General features: G+C 36.3%; 1 protein-coding gene across 2 annotated transcripts in view; it reads right to left on the reverse strand.

Moving 5' to 3' along the window:
* The window catches only part of LOC118740595, a gene marked incomplete at its 5' end in the record, with an annotated part of 46,838 nt that overhangs the window by 22,300 nt on the left and 6,312 nt on the right, over positions 1-18,226 (reverse strand). For both annotated transcript variants that reach the window (XM_036472194.1, XM_036472195.1), the window contains 6 exon segments: positions 8,145-8,432; positions 8,951-9,267; positions 11,179-11,330; positions 11,430-11,574; positions 11,816-12,246; positions 16,415-16,829. In XM_036472194.1, the coding sequence (XP_036328087.1) occupies positions 8,145-8,432; positions 8,951-9,267; positions 11,179-11,330; positions 11,430-11,574; positions 11,816-12,246; positions 16,415-16,829 (1,748 nt within the window).

An 18,226-nucleotide genomic window follows, 5' to 3' on the forward strand; every position in this document is an offset into this window, starting at 1 on the left:
ATATTGTTATCGATAGAATAATCGATATTTTTGTCTAGATATTTATATATATTGTTATTGATATATCTATCGATATCGTTGTCGACGTATTTATCGATATTGTTATGTATGATATATTTATTGATATATTTAGCCTCGAAAAAAATTTAACTTATCCCTGAAATACTAAAAATCTCGAAGCAGTCCCGAAAATCTCGAAATAGTGCCGAGAGGCCCGGAAATCTAGAAGTTCCAAAAATTTCGAAGTAGTCCCGAAGATCCCGATATAGTCCGAAGAATCCCGAAAATCTTGAAAATCTCAAAGTAGTTTTGAAAATCCGGATGTAGTCCCGAAAGTCCCTAAGTAGTTCCGAAAATCTCGAAATACTATAATTAGTTATTGAATTATAATTTTTTGTATTCACTTTCCAAACTTATAAACTTGGTAAGCACTATTTCTCGAAGAACTGAAAGTTAGAAAATATCGAATCAAATTGATTCGCTCTACAAATCAAATCACAAATAAATGTTTTTCTCGAATTGAATCACAAATAAATTTTATTTGTTTGATGCAACTTTCAATTCAGAAATAAATTTGATCTATGGATTTGTGATTTGACTAATTCAAAATCACGCAACCCTGTTCAGCAATACATTTTTTTTATAGTTGTACTAGCGCGCTTTAATTTACTGACATAAGGGTGCCAGAAACTAAGATCTGGTGTGTAACAACTACCAGAATGAGGGAAATGCACTTTAGAACAAAAAAAAAATTTTTTTTCGAAACAAAAACAATGCCGTCTGTAAATGCAGAAGAATTTGCAAAAAATGTAAAATGACGAAATAAAATTCGAAATTGTCTTGCAATTCGGGCGGAACCCGAAAAAAGATTTGTTAGCATTTTGCTGTAAAAATTTCATTATTTTGATACCTTTTAGTAAAATGTTTAAACATTTTCATACAGACCCTTTAAGCTTAAACTCTTCTGAGGGGATTTTTTTTGTAAGAAATTTTGTTGTATGGAGAGTGATGCACCCTAGTATGCATGCATACGACTATCCACATCTGCATATGTGCATATGTTTACTAAACCTCAGTATTTGATTTTCATTTTTTTCGCGCAGTAAAAAACTTTCACTCGTATTTTTCAATCACTGTTACTCTGCAAGCGATCAGTTGTTAGAAAATTGCCAACATTTCTGTTGTTTTCCCTTAGAATTGTAATTTCAATTTCCACTTGGTCCGCCCACAATACCGCACAGCCAAGCAGGGAAACAATAAACATCGCAAATATTCCACGAATCACGGCAGTGCAACACTCATAAGCTGCGTTGTACCTGCAGCAGAGCTTTCCGCGTATTTAACCAGTGTTTACACATTTGTACATATGTACGTACTCAGCTACGTATTACATAAGAGCCCTGCAGGAAAATTGGATTGCCGTAAATTGCTGAGCTTTAAATAAATAGTGAGCAATCAATTGTTCGGGGTTTTTCTTTGAATAAAACATCAGTATACGTTGAAATATGTTCATTTTGAAACTACATATCAATTGTATTCCATCAGTTATAGGTCCTCCTCTCCTCCTGTATCCGATTTGAATTTATTTTCCTTGAAGCTCACTTCGTTTAAAAAAATAAAACTTTTCTAAAAATTTTAATTCCTTACGCAAGGTGCACAACTAACTGGCTTGTAATAACCTCATCAGCACAAGGCATCTTGGCATCTGACAGACATCTATTAGAATGGTACATTTTCTTGCTGCGCAAATGCCCATTCGACCCCCTGCATGCTTATATATGTGTGATTGTATGTTTGTTAAATCATTTGTTTGCAATGCACACATACATACATTCGTACGTTGGAATGTGTGAAGTACCCGCTTTTGTGGCACTTAAAAACTTTCAAACAAAAGTTGCGCGCTTCATAAATTCACTAATTTGAAAAGTTTCGACCCCACGATCTACGACGTGTCTTCAACATTTGTGAACGGAATGACTTATACACAAACAAATTACTTGAGAGCTATTGGCTGTTATTTATTTTTTGGTCAAAAAAGTAATTGTAATAGTAATAATAATATTCCCTGCCCTAAGCAAAACAATTATTAAAAATGGTTTTACGGATAGTTTACATTCGCCAAAATGGGGAAAGGAAGATTAAATTATTAAAAATGTATACATATGAAGAAATAGAAAATAGAATATAGAATATAGAAAACAGAATAAGAAAATAAAATATAGAATAGGGAACATGAAATACATATATAATAGAGAATAGTGAATAAAGAATAAAGAATATAGAATATAGAATAGTGAGTAAAGAATATATAATATAGAATATAGAACATAGAATATAAAATATAAAATATAGAATATAGAATACAGAATATAGAATATAGAATATAGAATATAGAATATAGAATATAGAATATGGAAAACAAAACGTTACAAAAATCGATGATCTCGTACCGCAGACCGCCAATAGAAGGTGCGCAAGATAGCTGAGACAATAGGCATCTCAAATGACCACGTGGGTCATATCCTGCATGAAATTTGCCCCAGTTGGCTCACTCCGGACAACAAGCGCAACCGTGAGACCACTTCAAAGCAGTGTTTGATGTCGTTTAAGCGCAATCCGTAGGAGTCTCTGCGTCGATTCGTGACCGCCGAGGAAACATGTATCCACTGGTACACACCAAAGACCACGGTACAGTCGAAACAGTGGACCTCACCCGGCGAACGTGCTCCGTAGAAGGCGAAGACTGTCCCATCAGCCGGAAAGGTGATGGCAACCGTTTTTTTTTTTTTTTGTTTAATTGACAGGGTGTGATCAACATTGAATACCTGGAGAAAGGCGAAACGGTCACAAGGCTCTACTATTGCAGAAAAACGGACCCATTTGGCGAAGAAAGCCAAAGAGCACACCATGACAACCCACCGGCTCACATTTCCGCCATCGCCACGGCCAAATCGGTCGAACTGGGCTACGAACTGCTGCCCCATCCACTGTGTTCTCCAGATTTGGCCCCGTGTTTTGTTTCCAAACTTGAAAAAGTCACTCGCGGAGCAGAAATTTTAGTCGAATGAGGAGGTCATCGTCGACACGGACTAATATAAATACATATAGTGCCAAATATTCGAATGCGAAATCAACGCACGGACCACTCAACATGCGGTGCTTGTACTTATATGGCGAAGAAGCATGAACAGTGACAACCTCCGATGGAGTGTTCGAGGGAAAGATGCGATGGTGAATGCCGTACGAATGGACAGAAATCATCCAGGTCTGAAACTAAATATATGACTCCGATCGCGATTGGCAAGACCAGATGGGGAAAGACTTGGCTTTACTTGGAATTTTCATTTGGCTCCAGTTTACAGAGAAGAGAAACAACAGACTTTCTTCGTTTGACTCGGCCAAACCTGCATGGAGAGTTCCAGTGCCGGAAAACAAGAAAAAAGAGCCGTCTATGCCTTATACACTCTCTCTTCTGTACATTTAGTTCCCTTGTTAATTTCCTTTACAGATTTATCACCAGTTAAATGGCATGATTTTTTTAACTAAAGATACACACCCACACTGTAGCTTACATCATTCTTGCATTTTTTACTTTCTGGTAAAGACACGTGTGCTTTATGGGCATGCGTAGCAGGCACTGCTTTCTTTCAATTGCAGCAAATTCTGGCTGGCTCTGTTTGCGCTCTGGTTCTTAGATATCATGGTAGGAATCGGTGAATCTCCCAGAAAAAGAGCTCAACATAGGACGCAATGAAGTGTTGTCAACGGTCGCATTGTATCCATTCCGCCCGTCGTCAGTTCTAAAATCACTCACTTCTTCCGATATTTTTTCTCATTCGGCTGTTTTTTTTTCGAGATAAACCTAGTCTTTGTGTCTGCAACTCAAAACATCGTCGAAGCGCATTAGTTGCTTACATATCACACGTATATTTGAAAGCATGCTTTGACATAATTCATTGCAAAATCGGGAGCCCATATTCTGAATCAAATCAATTGTCAAGCGATTTATTCTTGGAGCTACAGTCCCAGTAACTCCAAGATATGCATTTTGAATATTGAATTATTACTCCCTCGTGATGTTAGTCAAGTTATAAGATTCTCCCTCAAATTATGGCATTCTCGATTAATACCCCCATTCCATACGCTCCTTCCTTCATGGCTTTTTTAATTCGACCGAATACCCTATGCAGTGTTGTAGCGGTAGTGGTAGACCTACACTTGGCATAGGTAATGGATATTTTATTGGGATCTATTCTGGCTTTCACATGAATGAATCAACCTTTTGAGTGTCTTTAGAAAAAAAGATGCTAGACCAATTGGTTTGCAGTCCTTAAGATTTCAAATGTACATACAACTTTAGAACTTTACAGGGCAATTCTGGCAACTGTCTTTCAATTCACCAAGGTCTTTCGTAAGACAATTATCAATTCGTGCAACTTTCTTGAAAGCTCCTTTCTGACTTTCGAAATACTAATTGAAAGATCTGCCACCGGATCACTGCAGCGTCTTCCAGGAAGGATAGAGAAGGTCTGGGGGCTCCCGCGACCTCGTGCCGTCTGCTGCTGTACAGTTGGGCCCAGCGAGGCGGTCTAGTGAGCTCTTGAGACTAAGCATGCTATATCTTTCGCTATTGCTTTTGATGGGGGCAAGCCTAAGGTTTAATAAGCACCTTAGGTCGCACTTTTTCGCACTCCTGATTAGCTTTCGGGAATGGAAATCAGTCGAGATTGAAGAGCTTCGTTGCGAGCACGGAGCGTTTCTCCTGCAAAAAGCCATAGGTGTCGTCATTCTCCCTTAGCTTCTCCGCCCCTATTTCCCTACCCTCCCATTCACCTTCCGGTATCCCTACATCCTTTTCCCACTCCCCTCTTAAGGGCATCACAATGAAAAGCTTAGTCAAATCTAAGTGGGCCTCCATCTACGGAGGCAGCCCGCTAAGCTAACCTTACCTGACAAGGAGGTCTTAGCGTTATTCTGTTTGTCTTTTAGCAGTAAATTTTTAATTAATGAAATTAAATAAAAAATATGCATAGATATTTTTACTTTTAAAACAACAAAAATTTAAAACTTAAAGAAAATTTGATTAAAAAGTAAAGAAAAAATTAAGAAAAAAGAAAAATTAAACAAAATAAAAATTAAGTGAAATAAAACAATATTTCCCTTTTTAAAACAAAAAAATCGAAAAGCTAAAGGAAAATAAATTTTGAAAAATTTAATAAAAAGAAAGATAAAATAAGTTTTAAAAAATTGAATAAAAAGAAAGATAAAATAAGTTATAAAATTTTATTAAAATTCGAAAGTAATACTTTTCCCTTTGAAACGGTTTAAAAATTAGAAGAAAATTAATTTGTTTAGAAAAGAAAAAATTAATAAATAATATAAAAATTAAATTAAATTAAAAAATATTTTTTTTGCAACAATAAAATCTAAAAATTAAAAAAAAAACATGAACTTTAAAAAAGGAAAATATGCATAAAATAACTTTCTAGACCTTAAATTAAATTAAAAAGTATAAACTTTTTTTTTCAAAATATCAAAATTCAAAAACTAAAAAATGTTACTTTTAAGCAAAAAACAAATCCGACTTCATTTCTCATATAAAACTTTTAGAGTACCGTTAATTTCTTCATCATCCAATGATCGGATCTAAACCAAATTTGTATGGGACCATCTCTGAGGTACTGCCTTTCCTTTTGAAAAAAAGGATTGTAGAAATCGGTTCACGTAGTCCAAAGTTATGCGGTAACATACACAAAAAAATATTTCGACGAATTGATAACCTCCTCATTTTTAACCGACTTCAAAAAAGGAAAAGGTTATTATTTTTTTTGTTTTATGTATGTTACCTCATAACTTTGGACAACGTTAACCGATTTCGATAATTTTTTTCATGTTAAGGGTGGTCCCACACTAGTTTTGTTTAGGTCGGATAATTTGATCATGAAGAAATTAACGGTACACCTAAATTTGTATCTATATGAGGATTCGAAAGAGCTTTTCGACATGAAACTTGACAAGAAGCTTTTATATGACTTTTATGCCAGAATAAACAAGCTATCTTGCCTACTCGCTTTCAATTGTCTTACAAACTACTTGCAACTATCTTAGCCAGAATTTCCCTGTTAATTTTGAACTTTAAAGATTACATCCACTGAAATTTCAATTTTTGAAGGTAGCGACTAGTCAGAAATTCCAAGTATTTTACCTACTCGAAGGCGATAAAAGCTGGTATGAGCTACCGAAAGCTAAATAGAAGAGTAGAAGAGATTTGAATGACAAAAAAAATGAACTATTTCATGTAGACGTCAGCTTGTCTCAATTTCGCTTTGCATTGCTTTACTAACTCCTGCGTCCTTTGCTTTTGCAATTGAGTTTTCGACATTCACTCTTTTCTTGTTTTCTTGATACATTCATCGCTGTAGCTATGTACATAACAATATCGTTGAATGCAAAGGTCACAAAACGGAGCAGCATAAAGGCAAAAAACAAAACACAAATCGAAAGAATGAATTGAGCAAACCAGTCATGGCGCATCGACAAGAGCAACAGCTGGCATAGCAACACAAGAATTGTACCTACTATGTAGCAAAAAAGCATCAGTCATGTTTAATGCCAGCGGTACGACAAAATGAAGCAAAACACGTTGACTAATAGACATCCAAATACTAAATACACAGCAGCCAACAACTGTGGTGCTGGCAAAGAAATAAAGACGAAAGCGACTCTCTATAGACCGAAAACAATCCACAATAAACAAAAAATGGCCAAAGGCTATATAACAATGGCAATGGCAACAAACCATAGAGATACGCATTCGATGTAGCAGAAATGTATGGAATACAAAAAAAAAGTACGCCAAAAAACAACACAATTGACGGCAATCAACGCGGATGTTTTGGGCTGTATGCGCTGGGCAAACCGAAAGCCTCTATGCAGTACGCATAGGCGCTCTATCTGAGCGTCAACCTGGCTCCAATGAACACAGCTTAGCTCATGAGTTTTCGAAGGATTTTAAACACACGTGCGCGCACACTCACACCCACAAAAGCACACACATACATACATACTTATTAGGGCGGGTCGATTTGTAGGATCCCAAAAAAATTAACAGAGGCACATCGCGAATATGATTATTTGAGTCATTTCAAGCATTTTTTCCCATTAGGTCTGAAATGAATTTCGAGCCAGCAATTTTTTCTATCTAGTTTTTTTTTTTTTTAAGTGGCTCACCTGTTGGAACAGCTGTATTGAAAACTAGCCAAAATGTGTATCTGGTGGTTTTTGGGGTCGAGGAATCCATTTCTGGCATTATTTTTTTCTTTTGAGGGCCGCCAGAGGGCGCTTCCGTAGTTTTTTTCGGATTTTAACGCCTTTTTTTCCGAAAATCGACAACATTCTTGCAAAAATCCACGAAATTTGACTTTATCATAATGCAACTCAATTTTTAAATAGTCTAAAATGTTCAGCATTGAAATTTTTTTTTATTTTTTATTTTTTTATTTTTTTTTTATTTTTATTATGACAAAGTCAAATTTAGTGGATTTTCGCAACAATGTTGTCGATTTTCGGAAAAAAGGCATTAAAATCCAAAGAAAGTACGGAAGCGCCCTCTGGCGGCCCTCAAGAGAAAAAATTAATGCCATAATTAGATTCCTCGGCCCTAAAAACTCCCGATACATATTTTTGCTAGTTTTCAATAGAGCTGTTTCAACAGGTGACACACATTTTGAAAAAAAAAACTAGATAGAAAAATCGCTGGCTCGAAATTCATTTTGCCTTTGATGCAAAAATTTTGACCCACTCTAATACTTATGCATATTTACGCACGCACAAAAACAGTCAGCCACTTTTCAAACAGCCTGTTTTCTGCTTTCCGGCGACACGCAGCATTCATTCCCGATTCAGCGAAGCATCCGCTCACGCACACACACACACACACAACCGCCCCCCGCACGCACTCACGCTCTCACGCACGTTCGCTTCAGGCGTAGTGCCATTAGCAATTTTTTGGGTGCGTATGTGTGGGTTGTTTTTGTACCGCCCTCCCTTTGCCCCCCTCCCCCCGCCTTAAATCATAGACCATATATGTATGTATACATATGTATGTTTGTACACATAAATGTCACCCCGCCCACATCACTTACCTCTAGCACAACACCCTCTAGCGTGGGCTGTGATATATTCTTCATGTTGCTGTGATTCAATTTGGGCGCACTGTCGGCGCGATTTCGTCCTAATGATTGATTTGATGTTTTGTTATCGGCTTTGCTCAACACAGAATTATTTGAGGATTTGTGATTTATATCCAGCGTTGAACGTAAAATGTCAACTTTCGAAGCGCTGCCAATGTGACTGCCGTGATGGCGTGGTACGCGTGTCGACTCAACATTATAGCTGCTGCGGCGATGTGACAAATGGTCGTGTATATCCGCCTGCGCGCAGGTGCAGTCAAGAATTGCAGAGAGATGAGGACACATTAAGCCAAAGGCAAGCAAGGTGTTGCGTAAATGGTGTGAAAACACGCAAAGGAAAAAAGAAAAAGAAAAAAATTTAATGAAATAAATTAGAAGGAAATTTGCGCAATTAAGAGGAGTGACAGAAAAATTCGTGAAAAATGAAAATGAAAGTGGAAATGGAAATGGAAATGATTGCGTGCCACCTACGATAATTGAGTTATACGAGAGCGGGTGGGGCGAGGAAGTCAGATTGAATTAAGCAATTTTATTATAGAAACTTTTTGACTTTTTGAGTTCCTCTTAAATTAAAAGCAATAATGAACAATTCCGGTTTCAAGTAAGATACAATGGCGGGCATAAAGTTAAAAGAAATGTAAAAAATCAAATGAAATGAGGTGACTTGACGTGGTCTGCGCTTCAAACACACTCAAATTAAATTACCATTCTCCAGCGAAGTGGCATTAAAATTACAAAAGAAGGCATCATTTACTTACCCTCGATCCACGCGGCAGTGATGTCAAGCTGCCAATTTGATTGTACTTAATCATCAGGCTGAGACGCTCCAATGACATTGATGTGCCTTGCTCTTTTGTCGCCGGTTCGGTTAGCTTCTCGGTTTCACCATTCTCTACCGCCTCTGCTTCCTCTTCGCAATCATCGAGATTGTGATCGAATTTACGCAACCAAGCCAAATGTAGTAGACCATAGGCAATGCCACCCACAACGGCTAGCAGACCCATATAACGGAAGGCATCGCGTGTACCAAATTGACCGATGAGTAGACCACCGGTAAAGGAACCGCTACCGCGACCTATTGTGAGTGGAAAAAATATTTGAAAAACATTTTTCAATTTAGTCTGAATGGAAAAGTTTATTGAATCATGTTATTTAACTATTTATCCTGGCAAAAAAATTATTCACTCAATCCCAAGTATGTGTGCCGAAAGTTAGTAGAATCTCTGGTATACTACGGTATTTCATCTTGGCTTCAGAGTTTCCCTTAACGCAAGGTGTTGTGCGGATCAAGTAAATCAAATCAAGTTTTCCATTAAGGTTTACGAATCGGTTTTTCCTGGCATTTTTTGGACCTTGATTTCAAAAAAGTATATTCCACACTTTATTCCACTAATTTAACAGCCATGAAGTTTTCAGAAGTCAAGTGCTTCATCAGGAAGCAATATCCTCGGTGATGGGGAGAGAATATCTCAAAACTCAGGAAATAGACTTTTCTACTAAAGCTAATCCACAGGTAACTGGCAGCCTTATAGAAATAATTTAAGACCTCGTTCAAAAACAGATTCGCAAAACAAAACAGAAATCTTGAGAGAATTTCTCGACTAAGAGTTTGAAGGAGACACTAAAATTCTGCTGCATATCTATCTTCCATGGAAGCAAAGGAGTACACCGTCCAATTAATAGTTTCGCTCCCTACAAATCCCCGGGTGTGGACGCAATCTTTTCCACAATGTGACAGAGGACCCACTCATTGGCGATTGCATGGTTGGATAGCGTGGTTTGGCAACATGGTAGACAAACGAAGAAATTCTCTTCCTAAAGACTTTGGGCCACACAGTCTATCGTCATTTATTCTAAAAGCTTTCGTTCAAAGCTGGGGAAGTTTTTGCGTAGGATGCTTTATTTAAAGGGGTGCACCACATAAACGGCCAATTATTACATACAGTGCGTTGGGTTGGTGGTAAGCCGTAGAGACGAACTATGTACATAGAAGTATGCACACCTTATTAGGGGGCTTTAGATCATGTCCAGCTAAAGCCTGTCATTTGTCTCCGATGGATATCTCTATCCGGAGTGTGCTTCAAGGAAATCGCTGAAGGTAAGGGAAGATTTGAAGAAGATTGCTGGATTTGACATGTCGTATTTTACTGAGGGACAGGTAAAAATATTCGACTGGGATTTCATGGGTGGACAAGGAAAGCTAGGGCTGCAATGAACAAAATGAAAGGACTGATAGCAGAAGGACCCATGTGAAGTGGCAATCATTGGCCAGATATTTAACTAGGTAGTTCTAGTTACATTGCACCCGCAGACGTTATCGTAGCCCAGGTAGTCCTACCCCCTGCTGAAGATCTCATAAACGAAAGAAAGCAAATATTTCATTTATGATTTCAATTTAATTGAATAAAATCTTTCAAGCAGGTGGCATCCCTCCTCAAAAATATCTTCGGCAGTAAATTTTCCTAAACCTCTTCAGTTTGATACCCATATAGCAATATTCGCTTTATCCTATCAATTAAATTAAATTAAAATTTGCAAACAGGTGGCAACCTTCAACCAAAATATTTTCGGCTGTCTGCCTTTCTTCACACAGCCATGATTTCAAAGAGCATTGGTCACTGGGTTTTAACGCTGTTCAACTACATAGTCTTGGAAGAAGCACGCCCTCACCTTAGGCTGATTTTTGAAATATTCACTGGTCATTATCTCCAGCATACCAATTACGTTGAATTTGCCGCCGAGAGGAAGAGGAAATTGAAAGCGTCGAGCGCTTTCTCTGCCACTCTTCCGGATAAGCCACTTAACATTACTTAACTTAAGCAACGGTTTCTTAGTATCTTGAGACTACGGCTCAATAGCGACTTCACTTTATAATTTAAGTTGTATTGGAGAGAAAAAACCTATAAATTTCTTCATCCGATTCGAAATACATCACAGATTCCGTGATTCTGGCACTGGTTTCTTCCGGGTGTCAGCTCACACTTACCCAAACTGAAATGTGCCATGCCCAGCACGCCAATCAATGTAGCCAACAGACTCTTCGGCGCCAAGATGGAGCAATAGGTAGCAGCAGCTACCCACATCAAATGGCAGGAGAGAGCTTCCATTGCCTCGAAGGGAAAACACCACCAAGCATTTCTATAAATAGAGCACAGAATAAATAAAAAATTATTAAATAAAATGCCAAAGCAACGCCAATCAGAATGACGCCAATCAAAATCAGAGGTACGAACTTACTCAATGAATGAATAACCCACTAGACGGCCCGCATGCGAAAAGAAGGCAATGATAATCAAATTAACATGTCCAAAGATTCGGGTAATGCGTTCAGCGCCATACAAGAACGGTATACTGCTTACCGTGCCCACGGTGATGGTGATACCTGCAAAAAATCAAATCGAGCAAATCAGCAAACGAACTACATACCAAATGCAACGGGCAACAAGCAGCGTCCAACACAAATACGACTACTATAAATGCAAGTTGAATTGTCACTCGAACAATGAAATTTGATTGCAACTGAATTTCCATTTGATTAGCTGTCACTCAAGCAAGCCAAGTGAACAAACAAATGAAATAAACGTGTCCAATTACAAAAAAAAAAAAAAATTTACTGCACTTACCAAGCAAATAATTTGGTGCACCCAACTCTTTCAAATATAGAAATAGGAAGCTCTCTATAAAGCCCCAGAAGTTGCCCAGTATAAATAGGAAGAAGATGAATGTAATGACATGCGGCATCTTGAGTAGATTCCACAAATCTCGAAAAACATTATCCGCCGGCAATTTATCGCCCAATGGCATCATTAACACTGACACTGTCGATATAACCAACAACAAATCGTAGGTGTAGAAAGCGGCCGAGTAGTCTGTGTAGCCAAGACCACGCGAAGAATAATCAATCATTATGCCTGTAATTGGCGAAAAAATGGCCATGCCAATGCTGGAGAAAAGCCGCTCACGCCCAAAATCGCCACCATATTTCTCAATCATAGTCAGCGCAATGGGATCCATTATGGTGACACCAGCTGACAGCATTGTGGTGGCAAGGAATCTGTTGAGGAAAAAAAAAAAATGAAATGCATACATCATTTTATGAAGGTAATTTGCAATCGAATAAAAATATAAATGTTAAACGTTGACATAGCAGGGGTCGATGTATGTATGTAAACTAAATTAATATTAGCAGAGTCAGTGGCGGACCCAGGTAGGGGAAATTGGGGACAGTTGAAAGTCACAGCAAGTTTGAATATTTTCAAAGGTTCAGAAAACAACGGAAATTCCAAAATTTTGAATTTTATAATATTATTAAATTTCTTGAGATTTCTTATTTTTGGGATAATCTCCAAAATTTCAAAAACTAGAAATTTTTATATTCCAAAATTTTGAGAATTTTATTTATCCTAAAATCCATCCTAAAATGTAAAAATGTGAAACATCAAAAATTGTCTCTTATGTTCATGTACTCGTGTGTAAAAAATAAAAAATTTTTAGAATCCTAAAAGATATTAACATTTTTGAAAAATTCCAAAATTGTTCCACTTTTCTGAACTTTTCCAAAATTTTGTATTGATATATCAAAGTTTGAGAATTTAAAATTTTTTGAAAATTTTGAAAACATCAACGTTCAAAAATTTTTTGAATCTTCAAGAATTACGAAAAATTTTTTAATTTTCAAAAACGACGATATATGAAAATGTTTTCAACATTCGAAAACTTTTAATTTCGTTTGATCAATTTTGTATATTCGACACTTTTACTTAGAAAAAATTTGTTAGAATTCCTACAATTCTCAAAATTGTTGAAAAATAAAAAACTTCTAGAAATCTAGTATTCATCATTATATTGAATTAATTGAGTTATTGGCATTTACTAAAATTTCTCCAATTCACAAAGTTTTGAAAGTTTAGAAAATTTTGGAATTCCACTCAAGTTATTAAAAAGGGGAAACTTCAAGAAACTAAAAACTATCAAAACTCTAAAAATTTTAAATTGCGGTAATTTTTTTTTTTTAAATTTATATACACGATATATGTTGAAAAAAATCGGAAGCCAAATTTGCCTTAGTATCGGGTTTCGATACGAGTATTTGTTTTTTCCAAAATCACTTGGTATCGAACGAACATCGATCGGGTATGTACTTGTACTCGTGTCATCATCCCTAGTTACATAAGGCGCACAATATCCAAATGAAAGCCCTCGCACACTACGCCTTCCACTCCCACAAAAGCACTGGAAATCTGTGAATCAGTAATAGCGGGGAAAATTAATTATTTAGCTGAACTCAGGGTTTATGCGTCCCATTCTGTTCTGCATCACGGCATCACAATTTGGTACAATAAACAAAGAGTGGCATGAAGGCGGTGCATGATGATCACGGTAGCTTTACCATCAACGCCGACTAAAGCCGTATAGACCTTTAGAGCTCGTCGACGCTCGTACCTCCAGTATTTTTGTTAATGTCTGGTTGAACTGGATTCAGCCAGTATAGAAGATTTTGTGTATTTCATCAGAGCTACAAGTTGATTATGCTATTTATAAGGTAAGAGCAGGGAAAAAAGCAGTCTCTAATATGGCATTACAATGGGCCCATGGTGATTTAAATGTGCTCTATTCCTTTGCTGGTTGAGGGCATCCAAGATAACCTAACCTCACCTACTTAGTTGCGTCTGCATGGGTTTGTTGACTAACGATTTTACAGCAACTGTAGATATAGACTAGGTGAGTAGTATTTAGTAGTAGAAGCGACAGTTTGGGTCAGGTATAAAACAACATTAAGCATGACTTCAAAGAAGCCAATTTAATAATGCCCGGCAACTGGTGGCGGAGGCAGCGGCTCTTGCATTGGCTTAGACCACGGATACACGGAGAGATGGAGCTATGTATAGTCATTGAGCAGATGGGTTCGAGCCGCCCGTGTGATTGCTGACAAATCAGCTTTAATGCTTTAAAGACCTTAACCTGATTGCTCTATATTAAGACACATCCTCAATTCTACGTCTTGACTTAAGGAAAACCAGGAAAAATACCTTTTTGAAGTGAAACTTCTTTAGCGGCGGTAAATTGGCAAATTCAACGGAAATTGCACACGCAAATGGTGCAATGGAAACGGTGCAACGGAAACGATTGGGACTGAAACAAGTGCTTCTTGCGTGTATGCATATGGTATCAATTTTACAAAAGTTTGCTAATAAAAGATTTAAGAATAACACTTAGAAAAGACCAATACAAGAATGAAAGCAAAGGTGACTACGTACATAGATAAAGAAAAGGATAAAGGCAAAGGTAAAAATTAAAACAAAAACAAAGATGCGTAAAGATAAAGGCAAAAATGAAGACCAAGGTAAATTTAAACACTTTACTTATATGTATATATAAGGGCAAAGGTGAAGGGGAATATGTAGATGAAGAAAATGATAAACATAAAAGTAAAGACAAAGACGAGGATGAGGATATCGATAAGAGCAAAGATGAAGACTGGGGAAGAAAGATTAAAATAAAGGTAATTAAAGAGGAAAGGATATAGAGAAAGACACGGAGACTCAATCTGGGAACTATTTTGGGATTTTAGAGATTTTCGGGATTCTCGGGACTTATCAATAAAGTAATCGATATTTTTATCGGTTTTGTTATCGATATTTTTATCGATTTTTTCATCGAAATTTTTATCTCTATTGCTATCAATTTTGCTATCGATATTTTTGAAACTTATCATTATAATGATCGATATTTTTATCAGTTTAGTTATGGATATCTTTATCGATTTGTTATCGACTTTGTAATCGATATTTTTAACTATTTTCTTAGCGACATTTTTTATCGATTTTTTATCGATATTTTTATTGATTTTGTTATCGATACTTATCGATTTTGTTACCGATATTAATCGATTTTGTTATCGATATTTACCGATTTTGTTACGGATATCTTTATCGGTTTTGTAATCGATATTTATCGATTTTCTTACCGATTTTGTTATCGATATTTGTTGATTTTGTTATCGATATTTATCAACTTTGTTTTCGATATTTATCGACTATGTTATCGATATTTATTAATTTTGTTATCGTTATTTATCGATTTTGTTAACGATATTTTTATCGATTTTGTTATCGATGTTTATCGATATTGTTATCGCTTTTGTTATCGATATTTATCGATTTTGCTACCAATATTATTATCGATTTTGGTATCGAAATCGAATTTTTCATCGATTTTGTTAATGATATTTTTATCGATATATCTATCGATTTTGTTATGGATATTTTTATCGATTTTGCTAGCGATATTTTTATTGATTTTGTTATGGATATTTTTATCCATATTTTTATCGAGTTTCTAATAGATTTTGCTACCAATATTATAATCGATTTTGGTATCGAATTTTTCATCGATTTTGTTATCGATATTTTTATCGGTTTTGTTATCGATATTTTATTGGATGTTACTACCGATTTTGTTATCGATAGGGTGTAAAGATAAAAATGAAGATAAAGGAAAACAGAATAACATAAATGTAATTAGAACGAACAGGGGTAGAGGTAGGGATCTAGATAGAAAAAAGACAAAAAAATATAACCTTAAGCAAAAGCAGACGTATGTATGTATGTATGTATATTGGTTATGAGACAAAGTAGATATGTATGTACGTAGGTTTCACTTCTCCAGTGTGGCCCAGGCGCACTTCTTCTCCGCCTTCGAAATGATTACATATTAGGCTGTTGGGTGAGATTTTTTGTGAACTGTGGTCTTTAATCTGCTCTGGTTTATTCGTACGACGGTGTCTAGTGAATAGGAAAGATTTCGAACGAAAATGGAAAACGCCAGCTATTCTATTCCATTTTGATGAAAAAGTGTCTTCCCCCCATATAAAATACTTGGAAGACTTCATAGGCTTTGAGGCATTTCTAAATATATTTTTTTTACAAAAAAAGTACAGGTATTCCTTTTTTCGATTTAGAAAATCCTAGGCGGTGAGAGCTTAACATTTAGATTTTTAATTTTTTCCACCCAAATGTACATACATACATGTACTTAAATTTTTCTTTTGTGTATATTTTAATTTAGTCTTTTATTTTCTAACGCATCCATTCCAATCTTCCCCTCTTTTTCAGTGCCAATCAGTATTACGTGAGTGAGATAGCTTTTAACCAACTTCACTTTCATCAACACGTACATACTCACCCATCCACTCATCCCCAACTACATGCCTACACACTTACCTCAACAAGAAGTAAATCCAGAAAACTCTATCATCTGATTCTTTGTAATCCGGTGGACAAATCTCCGGTGCATTCATTGTAAATATACAACGCTGTACCATGCAGTTGACAGTCTCATTTGTGAGTTGTGACATATTGGAGCGACGCACCAAACCGCCGCAACGTAGATCCAATTCATCCAAATCGGTGACATTGATTTGCATCTCCCACAGACGTTTCTCACCGAAGCGTTGCTTGAAATCGGTCACTGTCTCATTGTCATCCGGTTCGATTTCCATGCCCAATTGCTCAATGGGGTCAGCCAAATCTGGATGCATTTGAAGCATAAAATAGGCAGCATCACTGCCATCGGAATGTACCCAACTCTTGGGGTTGTAGTAGACGCTATCGTTACCCGGTTCGCCTGCTGCTTCCACTGATTGTTTGTAGGCAAAGCATCATACATACATTGTGTGAGGGAGGGGTAAAGAAAATAGAAAAGAAAACACAATTACATGATTTTATGTACATACGTATGAATGTTTATCTAATATAAGAGAGAAAATTCGCAATACAGAGGATTGTTAAAAAAGCGCACAACTATACAAAGGGGCACGTAATCTAATGGCGTATGTGCTTGACATGTGTACGCTCTAGTTGCACACATTCATTCAGTCATGTGCAGAAATATAGATATTTTTACACAATTGACATGCAGATACATAAATATACATTTACAGTCAGTCAATAAAGTTTAGGTACAGCGAATTTTTTACAATAATTCTTTTAAGTATTTTATTTTTCGCTAATATTTTTATAAAAATATGGTTAAATCTACAACAAAAAACCCAAAATCAGAGTTCCAAACCTTAGGCAAAAGTAAAGAAAATTCTGCAAATTATCATCCAAATCTTGCACTTTTTATTTACACTGTTTAGAAAAAAGTTGAGTATGCAGTTTGGCCCATTCAATTTTAGTATAATAAAGTGCAAGTTTGAGGTAGCTAGGACTTACCATTGATTTTTAGTAATTTTTTTTGTTGAAGGTCTCGCTCATTTTCTCCATATAAAATAATGTTTGATACTTTTTTATATGGAAATATGTGCGACACCTTCAACCAAAAAATTTCCCAAATATGATAAGTCCTAGCTTCCTAATACTTGTACTTTATTATACTAAAATTGAATAGGCTAATAAACTGCACACTCAACTCTTTTCTAGAGAACGTAAATCAAAAGTGAAATATTTGAATGAAATTTTGCAGAATTTTCTTTAATTTTGCACAAGGTATGGAACTCTGATTTTTAGGGGTTTCGTTGTAGATTAACCATATTTTTATCGAAAATGTGCGAAAAATAAAATATTTAAAAAATAGTTGCCCATATTGTAAGAAATTCTCCTAAACTTATTTGACTGACTGTATGTATAGTGTACATACATACATATGTATATCCTATGCCATGTGTTGGGCCGACCTTCGCCTTCGATTTTTTTATTAGATTCTTTTGACGCTGTGCCCGAATGAAGCAGACCTTCAGACATACACAAGCCACTCTTACCGGCAGTTAAGACTTAAAATAAGTTTTTACGCAGCAGAACCACATTCTGAGCTTTGCCTGCCGCTGAGCGATCACTTTTAGACAGAACTCTTTCATAAACCAGCCTTGGAACTCGGAACTAATCATTTGGTTGGCTTGCACAAACAACTCAGATGGGACAAGCATCATTCACACATGCATACATATATGTAATTACATTAAGGTGGTCTAAAAAGAGTTTAAAATGTTAAGCTCCCACCCCTAGGATCTTTCTAAATGTAAAAAACGAATGCAC

This window comes from Rhagoletis pomonella, unplaced genomic scaffold (assembly GCF_013731165.1).
Source record: "Rhagoletis pomonella isolate Grant_MI unplaced genomic scaffold, Rhpom_1.0 Rhpom_scaffold_00006, whole genome shotgun sequence".
NCBI classification, from domain to species: domain Eukaryota; kingdom Metazoa; phylum Arthropoda; class Insecta; order Diptera; family Tephritidae; genus Rhagoletis; species Rhagoletis pomonella.